Raw genomic sequence first — 24,243 nt, 5'->3', positions numbered from 1 at the left:
GTTTGTTCTATATTGACTATATTAAAAAGTCATATTAATTACAGACTTAAAGTAAAAAATAGTTCCATTTTCAAATTTTCTTTACGTATTTATAATATTTAAACATAATTCAGGAATTTTGTTAAATTAAAAATCAAAAATATCTCAAAAGAGTTCCATCACTTGATAAAAAATAAAATATATTTTCACAATTTGTTTTTGTGCAAAAGCTTCAAGTTTAAATTTGTAATACAAGGACATAAACAGTTAAAATGGTCGAAATCAAAACACAGATGGTTAAAAATAGTTCAGTAATATATGTATTTTTTCTCTAAGGAAATAAAACCTTCATGACATTTGCTGATTGATGCATCGTTGTGCACTTTTCCCCTTTGTCGTACTAACTACACCACGTATGTCGAAAATCACTTAGCAGTTTAAGCGTTTTTGTGATAAATTAACTAAAAATCAAAACTTGTTGTTTTGGTTTTATTGTATAGATGATAGGTACTGTTGAATAGGTATAATAAGATATTTTTTAATTCTACTTAAAATATAAAGTTCTTCGAAAAAACTACGTCAAAAATATTATATAAAATATTTATTTGATATTTTATTTATTATCCAATTCAAATTTTATAAACAATTCTATAATAAGTACTATCAACACTTTATTATATAGTTAAGGAAAATGAATTTTTCAAATTATATTCAATGTAAGAACGCCAAAAGAATTTTGTAAATTTGTTATGATTTGAAATAGATGTTGTAGGAAATGTTATTCACCATATATTATTATAATTTATATATATATTCAACTTGGCGTGCCTATATATCCTAGATATTATTATATTATTGTAATAAATCTTTCATTTTGTAGTTTATATCTCGTCTCGTCTTTGAGACCAAATGAACCCACGTAAATTATGAATAGACTAAAATCCTTTCTTAAATTATCTTAAGTAAACTAAAGCTTTGGTAAAATATGTAATCATGCAGTATAAAATTGTCTTATATATTAGTGTAAAAATCACCTAAATAATATAATTATATTATAAATGGAATAATATATATAATTTGTCATATTTACATAGGTACATGTACCTATGCGTTTTATATACTAGCAATAGGTACTTATTTATTATAATATTTACAAATATATTTATTTTAAAAAATTCTGATCTCAATTTATCCCAATATTTCTTTGAAAATATGATCCATTAAAAATAATATAGGTGGTATAGAACAAAAATCAATTAAACTTCTTATAGAGGACAGGTCTTATAATATAAATTATATTATACAATGTGGTTTTACTATATTTCATTCGAGATATATAGGTATGTTTATGTATTTATAAAATAATTTATATATCGGAGCCTGAAAATGTATTATTATTCAATATAATTTTCCACCGTTATCTTTAGTTCCCTTTTGATATAATTGTCGCTCTACAGAAGTAATATAATAAGATATATTAAGTTTTGAGGACAATAAATTAAGCTATTCATCATATTCTTATTTTAATATTAAACAGTAGGTATATACATTATACACTGTACGTTCAAATTACGCGGGCGGGGCATTGTGTGGGGTGACCATATTTATAATTAAAAAAGCGGGACAAACGATTTTGGCTCAACTCTAAAAAAACTCCAGAATATTACAATTTATATTTTAAATGATATTTTAGTGAAAATGTTTGGTTGTTTAAATGCTATAGATCACCCTTGTTGTTAGGGTTTATAATATTAAATTGCGCAATACTTCAATAAAATACATGTTTCATGCTTATAGCTGACAACGGTTTGTTGTCATTCTATGCTCGTTACACAAAAACTATTGCTTGTATGTTTAATATTTTAACTTGAGTTTTAATAAAAACTCTATACAAGACTGTGAATTAGTGTACAGGTGGTTTTTTTTGCACACATATCTATAAGTATTATAATATGGATTAAAATGGGACATAAAGTGGGACGTTCGGAGTTGGTCGAGATAAGAGGACATTATGCTTAAAAGAGCCATTCATTTCCTTAGAGTAGTAAACGGGGAGGTAAAGCGAACTCATAGATTTTGATTTATTTAGTATATTTTCTCTTTATTATTTGTGATTTTCGTGCAAAATACATTTTAGCTGAAAATCACTGGGAACGATACAAAAAAATAGAAAATTTTCCTCGGTGCATCAATGTTTGTATAATTGTTTTCAGTGCAATATAATTTAATCGTACAAATTAAATCAATGTTGTCTAACGCGTGTTCACACTCCACATAAATCTGAGTTATTTATAATAGTATATTTAATATATATATATTATATACCTATATATTAACACTCATACACTCCAGTCTTGTAAATTGTATTTGACAAATTATTTGAACATAATTTTAAGATATCTTGTTTTATGTATTTAATTTTCATTTTCATACTTGATATTTTATACAAGCAAAACGAATTTATCATACACTTATTATAAAATACCTAACATATATTATATTATGGTAACTTGATATTTTTTATTTTAAATAGTATCTTAGCTTAAAAATTAGTCTTTAATTATAGCTTTTTAAATTTTGAATGTCGAACCTTTAGATTTGGATATAAAATATTAATTACGAAATTGTGTTTTTTTTTTATTTGTTGTCAAAAACTATATTTATTATTCGTGTTAATGCAAAAAGTATTTTTGGTAGGAATAAGAAATATAAAAAAAAAACATAAGTTCAGAATCCGCTTTTCAATAGTTCATCTGCTCAAACTATATTATCCACATTTTATTCGTATGCAAAACAAAATATTAACTTTTCAAATACTTCATTGACACACATAGACACACACACGTACCTTACTACAGGAGTGGATTGACCTTTCAGGAAATCGGGAATTTTCCTGATGGGCTGCTATATTATTACGAAAAAATTTATAATTTTGTAGTATAAGAACAGTTGGATAAATAATAAAATGTTTTTCTATAAAAAGTAGAGAAAATTAAATTGACGTTTTAATACCATACAAGATATTAATATTTCTATAGTAGGTTAAATCCAAAATTAGTTATTATAGCTAATTAACAAAAATATATATATTTATAGTTATTATATATTTTACTAATTTAAGGGTAAAACCAAACAAATGTTGTAATTTAAGTAAAATAATGAATTTTTTTGGGGGTGAGGGAGATAGAGAGGAAGAATTACATTCGTGGTGTACCTATGGGCCGGGTTGATTCATATTTCCCGGGCCGTAAAAATACGCCAAACCGCCTCATCATACACGCACTATGTTGCCCGTCTAAAATCAACATAATATAGAATAATATTAAACGCGTAATCAGTGCGGATTTAAGCACGGGGAAGGGGGCGGTAAGTCTCTTATAAATTGTTTTTTATAAAAATGTACATATGTGCATTATTTATAATGTACGTCTTTTGAGGCTTGTTAAAAATGAAAACATTTCATTTAGGTACCTCATGGCTAATGCGTTCCTGTAAACCGACATACAGATATAGGGTTGGCTAAACCGAGTCAATATAATAAAGTCTTGAACAAACGGATGTGGGTTATTTTTTTAATTTTTTTTTTCTCGACCATTATTCAATACCCATGTTGGTAATAATTAATTTCCTTACAAATTCAGAAAACCTATAGGACATCGACCAGATGCGTCTATAAGAACGACCTCAAATTCAAATCACTGGCGCATCGCTATTTCCTCCCCCGCACCACGCGGGACATTCGCTAATGCAACACCGAGCGTGATCCGTTTATGGAGCATACGGAAAAATGGAAATCGCATGTTATAATATAATATTATTGTAGTAACGTGGACATTGACAAATAAGCACGCCGCGGACCGGACAGGGGACGTAATTAGGCACAGCGCCAGGGATCGGACGCGCGCGGGACCGGCCGGGCGGGGTGGCGAGGAGTCCGTCTGGGGGCCCCCCCGATGTCGTCAGATAGCGTCGGGACGCGACGGCCGACCAACGTACACGTTCGCACGCGTAAGACGCACACACAAGCGCGCGCCGTGTCACGCACCACCCTATAACACAGTATACGCGGGTACGAGTGTGCGCGCGCTCGCCATCAGACGAACGCCGCGACGAGAAATAAAATAATTATAACATTATAATCACTCGCGCGCGCGTATTCGCGCGATTAGGTTTTTTTCCGGCACCGGTCATCGCCGCGCGCGCAGCACCAAAATCACACCTACCGTAACCGTATTAAACGTGTGGCGCGGTAAAAATCTCGCCCGTTGCGCGTCGTACATGGTTATCATGAGGAAAACCGCGAACGCGCCGTCGCCGCCGAAACCGGAACAGCCGCGGCAAGCGCCCAGGAAGAAACTGTCTTTTCGGGAACCCGAAGTGGTGCCCCGGGGCAAGCCTCGGGTGGTGCTGAACAAGGCAGACGAATTCGAACTGGACGAAGAACTCCAGGTAAACGACGACAGTGTGTTGACGACGACCTCAACCCCTTTACTCTATACTATAATATCGTCGTTATATAATTATTGGTTTCGTTACATTATGTTTTTTTTTTTTTTTTTTTGGTGGGGTTTTCTTTTTCTTTTTTCTTTTAGAAAATGCATTATACGCCGTGCTTGTACGTGTTTCAGAGCCAAGCGATGCGAGTGGTGCGGACGGTGGGCCAAGCGTTCGAAGTGTGCCACAGAGTCAACCCGTCCGAAGACGGCGGCGACAGGGACGAGGACGGGACGACGTCGTACAGACGTCGCGACGACGACGACGATGACGACGACGATTGCGACGACGACGACGACGACGATCCCCGAGGAGACGATTCGGGCGACGAGGACGACGAGGCGGACGACGGTTCCATGTCGAAACGAGGTAAGAAGCGATCGTTGCAAATAATATTATGCGTTTGTTTTAAACGCGTATAGTATGATAAAAATAAAAATAAATAATAAAATAACGTAAAAGCACAAATCGTTACGAGACGGCGGAAAAACTGTACGGAGACGGGTTTGTCGGCGTTTTGCAAGAAAACTGTCATTGTCACCACGTTAAATTTAGACGTCCGGATCTCCGCTTCTGGGACCACGTCCAAAAATGTTTTACCGGGTCGGTTTTTACTTTTTTTTTCTTCTCGTCCGTTCGTTATTCGTTTTTAAACGAACGGCTTTATAACACACACACGCTCGAATAGAACCGTTTTTAACGATACTGTTTAAAATAATAATAATAATTGTAAATCGAGCGACTTATCTGCATCTAGCCTCGCGCCCGTATGTACAATGTATACGTACACCGAATATATTATGCTTGTTGCCGTGCGCCGCGTATACGTCTTGGCAGTGCATATTGGTTACCCTTTAACATATTTTTAACGTGACCTATGCGCTTGAAATACGTTAATTTATCGCCTAAACAATTCCAGCATAGGTTCTCTTTATCAGACATCTTTGTTTCGTTCCCTCTTTTCCCCTTTCGTGTATTTATTCTACGCCGTCTGCTGCTGTCCGTACATATTTTATTTATATACACAATGATCGGAACAGCCGATTTTTAAACTATGTACGATACTCGTATATATAATATACAGATTTGAATATTAATATGAATTCACTCGTACGGGTTAAAAAATGTCTATAAATACAACATTCTGTTTATTTTTTATCACAATGTTCATTAAAGCAGATGGTAGCTTAATGGTACTACCTATACCTTTTTCCGGTTAATAAACTATAATATATAATTATATACACAAAAGTGTGCGTATAATCGTATATTAAGTAAAAATTATGTGCGTTAGAACGATTCTGTTAGTACTTAAGTCGTTTTCATTTTTTACGAGTACTTTATAGAAGTGATGAGTATAATAAAATTATACTTATGATTAGAGTTGTTTTATGTTTTAGATTTTTGTATGAGTTAAAATTTACCGAACATGAATTATGTACATTATCAGCATAACAATATTAGTTTCACGAGTTCATAACGTTAATGTTTAACAACTACATAATTCATAAATATCCTAGAATGATAGCAAACTACAGTATAGGTGCATGGAGAAGTTAACGGGTTTACAAGAGATTACACAATGTAGTTGAGAATAGACTACTTCGCCTTCATGAGTACTATTATAATCAAATTTTTAAAAATAAATCGTCCTTATCCATCCCGAGTAATTTTCCAATAAGTATGAAATTAATTGTAACGCGATCTTATGTATGATTAATAATAATAATAATAATAATAATACAATAATGATAGATAATTATATTAATTTAAATAGATATAATATTATGAAAAGGCTACTAATGATTAGTATCTTCTTATAAGTGTCTTATATACCTATAATTTTCTTTTTAAAAGTATTATTTAATTCAATATGCTTATTGTTTTATAAAATGGCATATTTTTGATAATTGTTAGTAGCATGTCCAACATTGTTGGTTCTATGACGTTTTTAAAAATGGTTAATTGGATTCCATTCCCTCTCCCCCCAATAAACCCATTTTAAAATTATACACTGACTTATAGAGTTAATACATTTATACAAAAGGTAAACTTGACTGAAGTTAGTGAATAGTTGTTTCATTTACAAACAATTTATTCTGTCTGTTATTTTGGGAGAAAAAACTAATTTTAATTTTTAAATACACGGTAACTCGTCTCACGGTAGTCTTTCACTAAGAAAACATAAAGTAAATAATATAAGTATTATTTTAAATATAGTACTACAGTGTAGATTTTACTAAATATTCAAAACTGTTTTTTTAAATTTGAAATAACAAAAATATTGTTTAATGATTTTTATTTATTTTAATTCGGGGTGTATTATAGACATGCCTAAAAATACACCACTAGTTCTGTGTAGATAATACAATATAGTTAAGTATATTATATTGTAAATTTTTGTTTTAGTTGTTATAAAAGATATATAAACTAATAAACTTCAAATTGGTAGTGTTAATGTGTTATCAATGATGACTCATTATGCTTCTCCCAATAAATACATTGAAACCTCCTCTGATCGGCACTTCTTTCTAATAGTGAAAACCTCTCAACATCAGACAGGGTTTTTGGGAACGGGGAAATTTTCACTACATTTCAATGAGGAAACCTCTTAATAGCGTATTTTCTAAGTAATGGACAATTATATAAATCTTAATCTAAAAATAATGATAATGAACTGGATGCAAACACGCGATACTCATAAAATAAAATCCAAATCATCGATACAACCATACATTAATGAAACTAAACTGTCTGGAGGAAGTAAATACTTCAAAATTTCACATTACAAGTTTACGGAATCCATTAGCTGTATAAAAGGTACTGGACATTTCGTCAGTAGAGTTTGTTCTATTTTCTCTTATACTGTAACCTTGACAAATTAACTTATTCGCGAGATTGTTTAGAGATAGAAAAATTATTAGCAGATTAATCTGATTGATTTTTTCTCGAGGAATTGAATATTTGTGTATGCACCACTGCACCAGATAATTTTTTTTGACATAAACGATCATCCATAGTTTTAAATACCTACAAATTAATCAAGAAAATTTGTAATTAAAGTTAAAAATAAAATGATCTATAATTTAATTTAACTTAAATCTTATGCTCTCATCTTACACATTTATTCTTTATGAATTTCAAATATTTATTTCTTTTAAATAGTAAACACCTTTAAATTGTGGATAACATTTTTCGGTTACCAACAATGTCCGGTGTTCGGAGGTTTCACTGTAGTCGTATATTTTCTTTTTTCTTATTGTATCAATTCATACAGATTGTAATTATTATTAAAGAGAAAACGTAATTAAAAACGAACGTAGATAAAATGTTAAATACCTGTATTATATACCTACTACCCTCGATATTTAATTAATTACAAACGTGTACGTCTTTATAAAATACAATTTAATATCGAGATGTGCAAGCGCTTAAATTGTGAAAAATATTTTAAATCTCATATTTCATCATTCTTAATCTTTATAGACGAGTTCCCTATCAAGGAATTGCTTTTATTTTGACATTAGGGTAATATGATAACTATATATATACTATAATGAGAGTTGTAACAAAATATATTTTTCTATATTATAGTTTAATGGTATATAATTTAATGTTATTAACACAATTCAGCTACAAAGTATATCAATGAAAATTCTCAAGTAACATAATATGTTTGTACTAATGCTATTTATGAATTCAGTAAAATAAATTGTAATTTATTTCTGAATTTTTAGAAAAAATTTTACTTACAAGGCGTAACCATATTAGAGATACTGTATGTGTGTTATCGATCATGAAGTAGAATAAATTATGAATATAAAATTGTCTTGTTTGTATAGTTTCAAATATTTGGACAAACAGACAACGCAATTATATTATTAAAATTGAATAACATTTTAGAACTATACAATAAATTATATTTTAGAATATTCTTGGAAACAATTCTTTTTTACACATATTGCCTATTGGTTGTGTTTGTATACAAATATTTGGAGTGTAAGTAGAATGATGTTTAAATATACTGAAAATATTTCTATTTTCTCTCAACAGTCTCAACAGACGATTTGTCGGTACTCGGTTTGTATTGAAACTATTTATAAATAAAAAAAATTACTAGAAAAATCAATTTGAAAGTACCTACGTCACGACGTTTACGAGAAATTTTATGTTTGAGCATTTTTTCGTAGAAAACTAATGTAATTTCTTAAAAAATCAAAAACTACACATCATTCTTAGGTTTTTTTAACGAGTAAATATTTCTTTAACCATTTCGGGTTCATATTAAACACACGATTTGATGCCAAGAATCATTTTGATTACAATTATTTTAATAATTACTCGGCAATCTTGTTTAGAAATTATTACCGAAGGCTATTAAAACGAGTAGGAAAGAGTGTAGCGATTATCGTTAACTTGCGGACCGTTAGACTCATCATCATGACGGGAATGAGACATTAATAATCTCGTATTGCACCGCAATGGACAGTGATACGAACTGCGAGTTCGTACAGTACTCACTCGTAATAGTGACCCACTATTTTTAAATGTAAATCGGTGAAATGACGATCACCATTGATCTCGGAATTTTGAAAAAAAATTTACCAAAAAATGCGGTGCACGATATCAATGTATAGCCTTCGCTTGGAATTGGATGTATTTTGGCCTAGCACCAGCCGACCTGCCGGACTTAGGAACACACACACACACACACACACACATACACACACGCAAATCCTTCATAAAAGTTGACGTCTGTCACGGGCCGACGAGGTATAAAAGAATCACATTCTCGTGACGGTTGCCAAACGCGCGTGTTTCCTCGGCGGGCCTTCACTTTTCCGCGCCGTCGCTATATTCGGTGGTTTAGGGACACGACCCGATGGTACACGGACGATTTGTCGTCGACGTTTTTCTTCTCTCGTCCCGCTCAACGGTAATATTATTAAAATGATAATGATAAATCGTGCGATCGCGTTACACTCTCGGCGGTGGCGGGTTCGCGCGGCTACAGCGACTATAACGACCGCGTATAAAATAATAGTAAGTACCGCCCGCAAAACCGGCCTAGGTATCACGGGCGATCCGACGACGACTATGGCACACAATGGGGACTTTAGTGCACGACGGATCCGTCTAATTTATTACAGCGTGGCTACCGGTGGCTCTTTGTTCCCCGGTCGACGAAAACAATCGGCTCAGGTAAAACACGAGTACGGTACACAGCAGCCTCCGTTATTATACATTATATTATTATCTATAATAATACACGCAACAATGATGACAATAATAATGATAATTATAAATGTAACGCGGTCTACGACGTGTGGAGGATTTTTCACACACTTATCGTGTACGCAGTGGCGGCCCTGGTGAAATGATATATTCCTATTATTATAATACACAGGGTGATTCACCGACTGTGCTAAGTATGCTTGAGAATGTTAAAGAAGGTAACTCAGAAACAGTATTATACCGACTCGTTGTCTGAATTTCGATTTAAAGACACTGTTAATTTCAAAATAATGAAGACAAGTACACAAATGAAAACAGAATTTGATACTTTTGACCTAGGATAAAGAATATTTTTTCTTGATAAACTACCTTTATGACTGCATAATATACAGTGTGTACTATCGAGGTTAATAAAATTATTGTCATATTATGTGGCTTTTGTCCGCTATTCAGCAGCGAAAGAGCACAGCACAATATTATAACACAACCTAAATATGAAATATTATGTATGTTTATTGATTACCAATAATATAATTTATTTGGTTGGTGTACATGAGTTAATAAGTCAAAATTATTGTTTTTCAATAGAGACAAAAAAAACGTCTGATTAGTTATTTTTGTATTCTGTATTGGTTCTGATTTGATAAGAAAAAATACAAAAATTAAATATGTTAATAAAAAATATTACACTTTACACTTTTCCTACAAAACAACCTAAGAATCGAAAAATGGTCAAATAATTGATTTATACGATTTTTGTTGTAATTTCGTCTCGATTCCATCATCCATACTCGTAAATTACTATATTATATATTATATAATATTATACAATCATACAGCGCTTACCGTGTTTAGTGGTGTTTCTACACCCAATAGGTACGTTATTGGTAATGGGAGCTATTTACTAATAATATTGAATAAATGTAAATTCGGATGACACGATGAAGTATGAACAAACACCCATTTTAGAGAATATTTTCGGGAGTAAGGATGTGATCCCTTAAACCTACTCTCAAAAGCCTTAATAGCTGACGTTTTTTTATTACGTTTGTATTATCGAGGAGCGGCAGCTGCGTGGTAGGTAGTATTCATTCCAGATTCAAACCGGTGGAAACACCGAGTCATAAAATAATATGATTTTTATCTCGAGTTTTGTGCGTATCGAATCAGTCGCAGATCATCCATACACGAAAAACACCGTTAAGCGAAAGAAGATTACGTTGCCAATATGTTGGTTAACGGCCGCGTCGTCTAGGGAAATTAAAAAACAGAAAAATAAGGAGTTGTCACACCCGTCCAGATTGACGATGACTTGTGCTGTCGTTATAACGCATAAAATAACGATATACTTATATACATATAGCCTAATAGGTATATACATAATACTTCATTCTTTTCTAGACGTACATCTCATTGGTAAAGAATTGAAATAATAATCTTGGATCGTTTGGTTTTTATTTTTGCGCCTGTGACGTTCACAAAATCATATATTATATTACTAGAAGTTGTAGCGATATTATTGTTAGACGTATAATATAATAATATTTAATAATATAGTCTATATAGATTTATACTTAGAAATACTTAAACAGAGGCTAGGTTAAACGTCAGTGAGCAGTTATTCATTTAAAACGTATATCAATAAGTGACAACAATATTTTTTTTCTATGTTTTTAATTATTATTAATATTAAATAGTATATAAAAATTATTATTTATTAATTTAAATTTTTGGTAAGAAACAAGGATTCAATATCGAATTAATTTAAGTTTCTTAAAAAAATTGAGTTCTGAGTTTATGTATGTGTGGGAAGAGGCTGGATCAATATCTCCCATCACTTTATGTCCCTGATGACTTTGCATTATGGCGTACAACATTAGACGGTTTACTATAATCAAGACTTACGTGTAGATTTGTTTTGGAATTGATCTTACGGTAACATATTGGAACAACTACTTTTACTAAGCGGATCGTGTAACGAGGTTGATAAGCTCAAACTACAACGTTGATAAGTTGTTATCGTAAAGTTGTTTACGTTGTCGTCAAAAATGCACACGCACTCTCAAAACAGGATTGAATCAACATTCGAGTAAACACTCGCTATCAGAAAAAGTTTCCCTTCCCCTCTTCACCCTTGTAACCCATAATTCATTGTCGAGATAATAATAATTCTCTTTTACAATGTTACATAATGTTGTGTTCATTGTCATTACTATCGGTAAGCCGTTGTTTGAACAATGATATATTTCTAATTTGTCATTTCGATTCAACCGTGAACCGGAAAAGACGAAGAAACAAACCTCTGTCGCGCCGGTTAACGAGCGGATAACAGCGGAATGGTAGCGCGTATATTGCAGTGGTGTAAAAAGTTCAATACACAAACGTATACAGCATTATATTTTTCTACTATTCTTTATTTTTCTTTTGCCCCGTGTCAGTTGTACGGGATCTGATTTTTTCCTTTCCCCTCCTCGTCTGAATGGCACGTGGGCAGCAAACTGTTCTATTCTAGTCCCTGACTATTTGACGTCAAACTAATTGGCTCTTTGCCCCGCACATATGACTCGACGTCACCGTTGTGACATAAAACCTACTTCAGTTGTGCAATATTTTAAATTTACGTTGTGCAGACCGAATGTACAGCTTATACAACTATACCTAGTTCGACAAGTCGTGGGACAGTCTGGGTTATTATTATTATAATCATTTTTTTTTTTTTTTTTAGAACAAATTTTACTGCCATTATGACAAAATGCATTATTATATTGGCACTCGGCAGTATTATATTTTAATTTTTTATGACTAGTTACAATTGCGGTGTTTTATAAGATCGCTTGATTATTTCTAGTCATTGAGACTCAAATCAACAAATAATAATTATTAACTTTTGATCACATATTTTTATTGTACTCAAAAACACGAGTAAAATATATAAAAATAAATTTACTTAATAAAGTAATAATAGTGTTAATATTATTTCCATATTATTAACCTATATGAATAGTTTTATACAAACTGGATTTTCTTGTTAGGAACTTGTGTTATATAATTATATCATACTCTTTATATAATTTTAGACACATTCGAAAATCAAGGTAGACTGGAAACATCTGTCGGAAACGATTCTGTTTCATCATTGGACGGAGCTAGAAGGGACGGAGGCCCTAATGACACACAACGACCTTTACGACTAGATATCATTCCACCACCATCGGCCTCGTCAGTCAACCACAGACGTTCCTCGCCAATGGTACTCTTATCGGTATTAACGGTACACGTAATTCGGTTATTAATTTATTGTTTTTTTTTTTTGATTCTACACAGAACGGCAGTGAAGTATTTAGCTCTCCAATGACTGAAACATCAAAAGGCGACGGTGTCCCATTGTCCTCTTTGAGCGTACAACATGAAATGCAATTATTGCGCCAGCAACTAGACCAACAAACGCATCAGACACAAGCTGCAGTGGCTCAAGTGCACATGCTCAGGGACCAGTTGGCGGCCGAAACCACCGCCAGGATGGAAGCTCAGGTACATGACATCAGTCACAATATAAAAATGGATCCACCATACAACATAACGAAATCAAAAGATTTCACACCATAAATAGTTGTTGAATGCATGGTTGATATTTTGGCACTCGTTTCAAACGATCGCAATAAATTTCGCGAAATTTCTTAATTTCTGATCACATGCCAAATTCAAAACACATTCTGCTTTATATTATAAACAACAATACCACATTTGCGATGATACAAGCTAATATTATTGTAATGCTAAGCAAAACTCATTAGGAAAAAATAATATGTCGTTTTTCAGTGGCGGTAGGTACTTATAATGTTTATATTATTTTATAGCTGATCTTGATTGTTATTTCCTTAATGATAATAATAATATTTTATTATTTACTCGCATCTCTTTTCATTGTTCACGGGGAAATCAAATAGGTACTATTCATAAACCCGCTAGGTAAATCTCTAGTGTGTATATATAATATTCAAATATTAATCTCATACGGTACGTACAGTTTATAGTCTGAAGTGTGGAGAAAATTCATTAATTTGTAGTTCCGTACGACGGTCTCGTCTCGGCTATAATAATAATAATAATAATAATAATGCATTATTAGCGTGAACCAACTGTGCTATAATTAACGCGACTAGACGTCGGCCAACGTGGTCGACCATACGTCGCTTCAACGATGATACAACTACTACTACTTTATTATTATTATTTTATCGTGAAATCACCGACCTGTGCGAGAACTTTGCTTTGATTTCCGTCAAGCCATCATCGTTTATTAACATAAATTTCAACTGTTTACAATATTTTACCATTCAATAATTCAAGATTACCTATTATGTAATTTTAGTGTATCTTAGCTTGTTTACTTCCTACTCGTCAATGTTTCTTCAAGCCAACTGACTTGCTATAGTTTTCTTCAGTGTTGCGTTTTATGGCCGTTCACAGTGGCTCTTATACCTCTATTCTTTTCATTCGTATATGATGCCTAGTATTAGTGAATTGTATTGTTCTACATCAATTCATAACTTCCGGATATTTAATTCAGCTCCAGCTTCATACATTTATTTTCTAAATGGTTTCATATGAAGAAAGTATGTTCTGCACCATCTATCCTACCTCTGTATTACACACGATCTGAATTTGTCACCCGCGTAAATGTATAAACCTTCCCCTTGTCCCATCAATGGTAGTAAGTTTGTCTAGTTGATCCAATCGCGTACGTCAGGTATCATTCACTTCGTTTGTTCACTGTTGTTTACAATTGCTCGGAATTTTCAGTTCTGTTCGTCAAAACAGTGCTGCCGTCACTTCTACTAATACTACTTCTACTAATAATAATACAAATATAAAGCGCTCTCTGTAACTTGATTTGCGTTTTTATTTTTCGCAGGCGAGGACACACCAGCTTTTGGTGCACAACAAGGAACTGCTGGATCACATCGCTTCGTTGGTGTCGTTGCTGCACGACCAGGAAAGGATCAGAAGTGAAATGCAACACCATTCGCTTCCTCCGGTAAGTGCACCCACGTGATATTGATATGTTTGTCCGTGTCCCCCGCCACGGTTAACCGATAATGTACCTAGCCGTGTTATCGGCGCTGTTATAATTATTCATTTTTGCAGTTGGACGCTACTAACATGTTTGGACGCGCGTGCGTATGATTTGTGTGGGTGTGTATAACGTAATATAACGCGTGCAGTCACGCGTCTTTCGACTAACAGTATATTAATATTCTAGTGAATTGTAGTTACCTACCTATATATAATACGCGCAAACTCTTTGTAACGCGACGCAGATGTTTTGTTGTTGTTGTTTGTTGCTGTTGCTGTTGTTTTTTCGTCACGGTTCAATGTTTTTTTTCTAACGCAGCTGATTGACTACTACACACCGTTTGACGTACTTAACCGTTTTTCCGATAAATTGACAAATATAATAAATACCTACCCAGGATATCCTGGACGCCCGGTACGTTGAGTTTTGTATTTTAACGCATTTTATTAATAATAATAGTTTAGTGTTTTGTCATTGTAAATTAGTTATAATCGTAGACCATAATATATTATTATGTTATATTGTTATATTTATATCATTAGTTTTACACAGACGTGCGTCACAAGTCGTAATTTTTGTTTTTATTGTTTGGTGCGTACCCACAGCATCCCATGATGTGCGACTTGCCGACACCATCATCCGCACCGGCGTCCTACCTGCCGGAATTGCCACCGCCGTCGCCCCGGCACAGGGCCCCGGCGTACCACATGCCCATGAACTTTGACTTCAACTTCAGTCAGCCCGCGCCGACGGTCGACCAACAGTTTCAAGCGCAGCTATTGCAGCGGCTCCAGTCGCTGACCGGCACGATAGCGGCGAACAGCGCGTCCGCCGCGGGCCCGTACCAACAACAGCGACCCGCGGCGTACCAACCGCACCTGTACGCGCCATCCGCGCACCAGCAGTCACAGTCCACGTCGCCGACGCACATCAACTGCAGGCCGTTGTCGCAGTCGTCGTACTCGTCGTCGCCGGTGGCCAGTCGGGCTGGCGTCGACTGTTGCGGCGGCACCACAAACGACGGCATCATCAAACCGCTGTCGGACGATCGGCAGGTGACGGTGGTGGTGGTCGACGACCGGACCGCCGGCGAACCGTCACCGCCGTCGCCGCACCACCCGGAACCGCCGGAACCGTCGACGGTGCTATCGCCGCCGCCGCCCGGCAAGCAGCAAAAGTCGTTGCTGAAGGTGTCGTCGTCGTCGTCGTCGCCGACCAGTGGTGCCAGCCGAGCGGCCGGTAAAAAGTCCGCGTCCGTGGTGGGCAACGGCCCGATAACGAGGTCGACCAGTGAAAAGGTGCCCAACAAGAGCAATCTGATGAGCCAAGTGCACAGGACCACCTGGGCCCGACACACCACTAAATAGATCCGTCCGGGAAATCCGTGCACGTTGTAAATGTGTTTTTTTCACCGCGGCCGAGTGCAATACAATATATATATATATATATATATATATGTGTGTGTGTGCGTATGCATGTGCATATTATATACACATTATGCACATCTACTCTTAAGCATACAAAAATGCAATAAAACCGCATTGAGGTTATGTGTATGTGCGTGTATGCGTGTACATCCAGGTGATTCTTTTATGCCGCGAACCACTCATTATTTTAAAAACAATTCACCTGTTTATGAAAATATTTCTTTTACACAACTGTGAGTGATAAAAAGACAAAAATGTTGAAAAAAAAAATTTTTTACTATTTTTTATCGTTATAGTTTTGTACGTACAATAACATACCGTTTTGAATTTTATACTCCGAAGCTGAATATTATTCGTAGTATTTCGGTGTATAAAAATCAAATTTTGGACGAATAATAGTTTATTATGAGTATATTAGTACTTAAAGTTTAGACGAGCGGAGTAATGGACCAACATTTTGATCTCTAGATACAAAAATACGCCGAATAATATTTTGCTTTGGTATATGAAATGGACACTATCGTACAAAAATTAAAAAAAAAAAGATTTTTTAATAAAAAAAAATTTATTTTGAAATAATGAATGATCAATGATAAATAAATCACTCTACATGTGTATATATTTATATATATTTATATTTCTATGTATAATATATTTATGTATGTATATGTTAAAATTTTACATAATATAATATGTATAATGTGAACGGAATATCGGGAATTTCGATTTTCGCTGGACGGTATAATAATACACTAATATTATTATTATTATTATTATTACGGTCATAAGACATCAAATGCAACTTTATAATATAATATTTATCTGGTCGCGAAAGCGTTTTGTTATGTCGTCGACGATATCATATTATTATTATTATTATTACTATTATTCCGATAAAACCGATATTATGTTTTTGTTATGTATCATAATATATTATTATTACTATTTCCCGCTATGCCTACCGCCAATTCGTGACTGTTGAATTTTTATAATATAACATAAAATAAAAAAAATATTTTGATACAAAAATGAATTATCAATTGTTTGTTTTGGTTATGTTATGTTGAAATTATAAAATTTTATTTTACTACACTCATTACCTATATTATAATATTACTTTGGGACGTCTGGGTTCTGATCAGTATCCATTTCCATAATTTTTTTATGCCTTATACGAATACTTATCGACAAATTCGAGTCGATCGATATTTAATATCATAGCGTTATAATAATATACTATATATAATATATGGCATATTTACTTACATCTTACATATAGAACGAAATCGAGAATAATAACTGCAAATGAGGTAAACTAAGTTTGGTAACTGTAATGTATGGTATTTTAAGAAATATACTTCAACAATGTTTTTTTCACCAGTTGACAGTATTCGACCGTTTTATAATATTATTGGTATAATATGACGTGTCGTCAATGTTTGTACGAAGTACGAACTAAAAAACGAAATAAAGTCATATGCACTCTACGACAGACTGACTATTTTATTAATGTTTTAATCTTAATGGAATTGTATTGTTGTTATTACCTATGTTAAGCCATGTATATGATTATGAATATGAAATGAAGAGTACATTATTTTTTAAATAAATTTAATATTTGTATTGTTGTATTTTTTTTTTTAATTTAAATCCATAAAATATGATGTATTCATATCATATGCCTAGTTTTTTTTATTTGAATTGCACTTTGTATAAACATTTTTAAATGAAAACATAAAGGTACAAATAGATATATGTTTGACTGTGGAGAGCTTTCCAGTTACCTTTTTAATTTTATAATGTTTATTTAGCTTGAGGTAAGCTCATAAATATAAATAGAGTTGTGTGTGTGTTTTATTAAAAAAAATCAATTCCTAATTTTCAAACTTAGCATTTTTGGTTTTCAAAAAAGCTAAAACTGTATTTAATTAAATATCACTCATCCTATAATAAGTGTGTATAAACACATAATTGTATTTTTCCATTATTGTTATCTCATTAAACAGCCATATCGTATAATATTGATTTTGAAGCCATTCATTGGCATTTTATGGTTTCTATACGTTCTAGTCGATAGAAATCAAATGACTCGGTTATTTCGAAGTATATGCTTATTCATGTTTTTATTTTACGCATACGCACACCTACTATTCCCCCCACTGTTGTGTGCAATGTGAATTTTTTTATTTTAAAAATACCTTACATTGCGTACAATTTAAAAACAAACTTTGTAACATGCGTTGAGTATAGCCCGCGAGTATTATAGGTCCCTTAATACACAAATCATACGCAATTTTCGTGTATCGTGCTTTACATTGAAACATGGTTGTTTCCTTGTATAATCGTATACTTTAACATATATTTCTTAGTATAATATATATTTATTTATTTGGTTTATTTTTGTTTTTCCATACAGTTGAGCCCCGGTTCCAAGTTATCTCGATGGTTCGAGTTGCAACCTGATTCTGATGCGTTACCGTTGTTCAGACCGGAGAGTGGGTTCGTGGACTACCCGTTGGACGACTACCAGTCCACCGACAGCCTTTTGCAAAAGAACAAGCCTAAAAGACGGTCCAACCTTAGCTTAAAGCTCCGGAGAGTTACCACATTTTGACAGTTGAGCTCTCGATTTGATTTAGATGTTTAATGATCGTTCATCTAAATAGCGAGACAGCCAATATTATCGCACAACGGCGCTAAAGTGAAGACCATCTATGTTTGGAATCCGTAACCTGTTGATTTCAAATAAGTGTTTAGAACAGGATAATTTCCTTGATTCATTTTTTTATGTATATTAAACATTCTTTTCTTAAAAGAAAACCGCTCATGACATTCACTAGTCCTACTTAATTTTCTCAAAAAAAGGGTTTTTAATTCCTATCAATCCTCCAGGGAAAATTCAATTTCAAACGATAATTTTAAAAATCTATCCAAGATTATTTACTACTATATTATAATATTTTGTAGTTGACTACTTGTGGCTATCCGAGCAAATCGTACATAAACATGATGGTTAATACTATAATATATTTTTTACCCTATTTAACGTATTATTATTATTTTTTTTTTATCTTATATGTTTTTTATTGTTTTTACTCCTAACTATTTAATTTTTAACAATTTATTATTCAATTATAATTTATAACCAAAACGCGATTGAACAATTAATATTAATTAATAAACGTTAATTAATATGTAGTTGGAATTAGTGTCGCGGAGAGTAGGTTGCTTTACTGTTGTTTTCACATTAATAGAAAACAAACATTTGTAGAGCACCAAGCTTAAAAGTTGAAATCGTATGTCATGTTGATAATATACTCATGTATAAAAAAATAAGTGTATTATAATTGTGTTAAATTATATAATGAATAAACAACAAAAGTTATTATGCTTAAAACGTTTATTATGCTTCGTTATTATTATTTATTGATGTGTAAATGAAAAATGTTCGTCAATGTTTATATTTTTGTGAAAAACGCATTTTTTTCCTTGGTATCATTTACTAGATTTAATCTAAATGATGATGTAATTATTTTAATTCGGTTTTTTCTCTTTATGTTAGAATTAGTGAAATGCCATTATCATGTTTGTACATTTAAAATTTAAGTATATACGTACAAATACAAGTACAAATACAAATATATATATATAATTAACTGCTATCAAATAATTATTAGGTCAAGGATTCCATTCAATTTTTCCATACTTGTATATTAAGTTTGTAAAGGAATTTCGACCATTTTTGCCATAACTAACGTCCCTAAATGATATACATGTAAACGCCCACAAATACCTAAATAATTTGCTATAACTGAACCTCTTGTCAATTAAGGAAAATGTCCTTTTTGAGCAATTTTCATTTGATTGTCATTCAAGTTTTCCTATTGAAAATAATATTTCACTAATGTACCATATAAATCATTAAACATTTGCTAAAGTAATTGGACTAAGTTGGGATGGATAATAACATTAGTGTTTACCGTTGGGTATTCAGTGCTATTTAAGTATAAGAAAATGTAAGGTTTATTTACAAAAGTAAAATAACAACATACGGGACATTTTTTATTTGTTCGGATGAATAACATTTTGGTTTTCTTTGTTCAGACAAAACAATTCGTAGCAATCCTTCAGTATACAATACATATATATTTGTTCATGTTACGCTTCAAAGCACAGTATCAATATTTTCAGAAAAGTTATTTTTTCTCCGTGCAACTTATCGACAGTTGTCTTGCAAATGTTTACGTTTTCGAGCTATTTTTTTTTATTGGCTGCGAAGACATTTAGAAAAGATATACTACGAACACATGAGAAATAAAAACACTCAATGTAAATTTAAATCTATCTGAAAATACTTAGTGGTAGCTTAATATTTTTTATTTTATGAAAAATGTACTTGTTTTTACTATAAACAACAGTTTATTATTATGTTAAAACATATATATATTGATGAATGTTATATAAGATAAAATAAAATAAACAATTATATTATAATAATTAATAAATATCTATTTAACATTATTAATATCTGTCTCTATTATATTTTTTTCTTATTTATTATTATCATAATACAATTTATGAATTTTCATGAAAAAAAAAAACAAAATATATTGTAATAATTATTACAAAAATTATTTGTTAATTATTTTTTTTTTTTTAGTGATTTGACCTTAAACGTTAAGTGATTTTTAAGTAATTTAAAATTTTATTTTATGTGATTTAAGTACAGGAAACACAGTTATAATGACATCATCGTCAAATGTATTTTTGAAGCCAATGTGTTTTTAATCGATAGAAGAGCAAGTGAATTAATCGTTCTTGGCCTGGTTTTTATTTTTCCATGTTTTTAGTAAATTCCCCAGCTTAAAACTACTGAAAGACTTCTGCTTCTGCTAGTCTGCTACAGTCATCGCCTCTTAATGATATAATATAAAATAATGATAATCAGAGCCTAATTTCCAGAGACATTTCCAAAAGATATGGAAACATTTTCTAGAATAAATTGAGTTTAATAGCTTAAGAGATGGCATTACAAATTATAATACATTTTTAAAACACAAAATATTTTAGTTTTTAAATTGTACGATTCATGAATCATATATGTTTAGATAAGTCTTATTTATATTTGTTTTTATTTGTATTTTTGTTTTTAGTTTTATTTTTTGGTTGATCGTTGATACATTGTTGTAAATATTTTTGATCGTTCGAAAACTGTAGAATACTATATTACTCGTATTAGTAATCGCTTTTCACAATAGGTACACTCTTATCAGTCATCAAATTCTAATCTTTAAGAACACTAATATAACTAGTCTGAATACATCAATATAATATAATTATTATATTGATAACGTTGACACTATTTTCTACTCTAGAGTTCTTAAAACTAAGCTGTTATCTGAACCACATGTTTTATGAGTCTAAAATAATTCTTTTAATAAATTATAAAACAAAAAAAAGTTATTGCGTGAATACAAGTTTTACTTTTCTTTTTCATATTTATTTTGTTGGTTCAGAGATAGTTTATTTTTATTGGTATATATACTGATATACTGGTATACATATACGTATATTGGTGTATACTTGTAAAAGTTTTTTTTGTCTCTGAAGTAACATTTAACCATAGTCACGCTTTGATTTTAGCTACTTACTTAATAAAACACGTATACATTTTGATAAAAAAATATAGACTCTATGTTAGATTTTATTCATCTGTTCTTTTTTGATAGCTCTGCTATAAAAATAACAACGAATTAATGCCAGATAGTTTGTTTCAAGTTCTCATTATAGTTAATGTTTTATAGAAATCGTAATTTTTGTGGAAAAAACCTGTAAGTTCTTAAAAAATGTCCTCAAAATATACAAAACATTTTTTTAATTGATCAATATATAAATAATAATAATTTAAATAAATTAAAAATAAAAAAGTTTTTCTATGACTTTTACTTTATTTTGTACGTTGTCCATCCATTAAATTAATCATAAGGTAAGTATCTACAGTAAATACTAAATAATTACTCAAAAGATACAAATTTTACCTGAATTTGTTGTCGTATATGTATAGATTATATATATAAGCAAGAGATTTATTTTTTTATTTATTGAAATACTGCAAAAGATGAAATAGATATTTATTAAATTTATTTGTAAAAACAAACAGTATAATTTTGAAATTTAATAGTTTTTGTTATGTAAAATATTTAGGTATGTATAGAGATTTATTGTCCCTACTCTCTTTTTACCTATCTATAGAATTGTTGTATCTGTTTAAAACAATATTTGGTTTTGTTTGTATAATATATCTAGGTATTATGGAAATTGTGGTCTGTTTACGTCGTTTTTTATACACTCGTGTAGCATCGTATGGCATTAAATGTAAATACTCTGAGTCTAATTTGCATTAGAAATTGCATTATTTTAATAGTTTACACTTATATTGTTTTAATTATTTTTTATAACATAAATTAATTGATGTTACGAATTTTGATAAATATAAAAATTTAACTTGACTATTCTATATATAAATGATTACAATAAAAACTCAATATAATATTAATATTTATTTTATTTTGTCAAAATAAAAATAAAAAATTTCTATAAATAAAATATAATATATTTTATACTTATGTAGACGATTAATATCTATAATGTATAGAAACAGTTTAAAATGTTAATATTAGATTTCTTGTTCTAATCTATTAAAACCAAACTATGACGTAATTCGTTGGAACATTAATATACTCTTTAAATAAAAAGGTTCTCTCATAAAAGGACTACAATTACTAAACATAAATTGTCAACAGCAAACAGACTTTGTCAAATATCGATATTTCAGGTTAGTCGAGGGCGTGGGTTATTTTTTCGTAAGCTAATATTATCTTAACGTTTGCCCGTGTATACAAACAATAGAATCGTACGACTAATATTGGAAAAACAAAGTACACCTAATAAATGTGGTAAATACTCGAAGTTATAAAACCACGACGTCATAAAATCATTTACTCGTAAAATTCGTAATAAAATAGTGACGTTTAAAAGGTGATATATATTTATTATAGGTATGATATAATATATAGTGTGAATTATTACGGTAAAACGGGGGAAAACATATAGATAAAGCCATATAATTTTCCATATCAAACCAATAATGTAATGAGCATGATAATGTTATGAAATTGCAATAACGACATTGGTAGGTACTATAGGTACTCATATTGCATTATATATAAACGAAATCGTTATAGTCTACGCAAATAATTATTGAGGTGTGAACGAAAGTGTTTTACACGCGAGCATCATGTTTTCCTCAGTATTAGTCACAATCGTTCATGTATTCATACAGTGTGATTCATTCAAACACGCTTATCCCTTTTTTCTTCTCTTAAATAATGCAGTTATGCAACATTTAAATTTTGGATTTTTAAAGTATACTTACATTTTTATGTTCTTAAGATTTTTTTTACTACTTGTATTAAGAAACATTAGGTGGAGATAAAAAACTTTTGTTATTAAAATGATGATCATTTTTTCTACTGTAAAATATATAACGGACATATTTTTGAACATTTTGATGTATCAAAATCAAAATTTTACCATATAGTTTTCTAGTTATAAGCTACCAGCAAACTTATATAATATTATTATTAATGTTACGATAAATATAAATTATGGTTTAAATATAATTATAAATAAAAACTATGTCATGTCTAAAAATCTGAAATAAAATATATCTTAATAATATAATTATTTTAGTAAAATTATATCTGCTTTGTTTTCTCAGTGACTATGTTACTTACGCTTTATTTCAGGGATGGACAATTTAAAGTTACTAGAAGGCCAATGTTTATAACTTTTAAAATATAGTGGGCTAGAGAGCATAGAAAACAAAGGACAATAAAATGTAAAACTTCCATATTTATACTATCATATATTATATATATTTATACCTAGATAATTGTGAATTTGTTAGTTTGAAAATGTAGCAAGGGCCAGAAAAAAAAGTTATGCGCGGGCCGTCAATTGCACATCCAT

General features: G+C 31.4%; 1 protein-coding gene across 3 annotated transcripts in view; it reads left to right on the top strand.

Moving 5' to 3' along the window:
- Positions 1 to 17,835, top strand: part of LOC114121248 (carboxyl-terminal PDZ ligand of neuronal nitric oxide synthase protein) — a 55,480-nt gene extending 37,645 nt beyond the window's left edge. For 2 of the 3 annotated variants that reach the window (XM_027983490.2, XM_027983492.2), the window contains 5 exons: positions 4,608 to 4,842; positions 12,786 to 12,958; positions 13,033 to 13,239; positions 14,624 to 14,746; positions 15,391 to 17,835. In XM_027983490.2, the coding sequence (XP_027839291.2) occupies positions 4,608 to 4,842; positions 12,786 to 12,958; positions 13,033 to 13,239; positions 14,624 to 14,746; positions 15,391 to 16,152 (1,500 nt within the window). In that variant the 3' untranslated portion in view covers positions 16,153 to 17,835. Of the gene's footprint in view, positions 1 to 3,312; positions 4,429 to 4,607; positions 4,843 to 12,785; positions 12,959 to 13,032; positions 13,240 to 14,623; positions 14,747 to 15,390 lie in introns of those variants that run through there. The other variant, XM_027983491.2, reaches the window with a different exon arrangement.
- The last annotated feature ends 6,408 nt before the right edge of the window (positions 17,836 to 24,243 follow it).

The sequence above is a fragment of the Aphis gossypii genome, chromosome 3, assembly GCF_020184175.1.
Source record: "Aphis gossypii isolate Hap1 chromosome 3, ASM2018417v2, whole genome shotgun sequence".
Taxonomy (NCBI): domain Eukaryota; kingdom Metazoa; phylum Arthropoda; class Insecta; order Hemiptera; family Aphididae; genus Aphis; species Aphis gossypii.
This window is presented reverse-complemented; position numbering and strand designations above follow the sequence as displayed.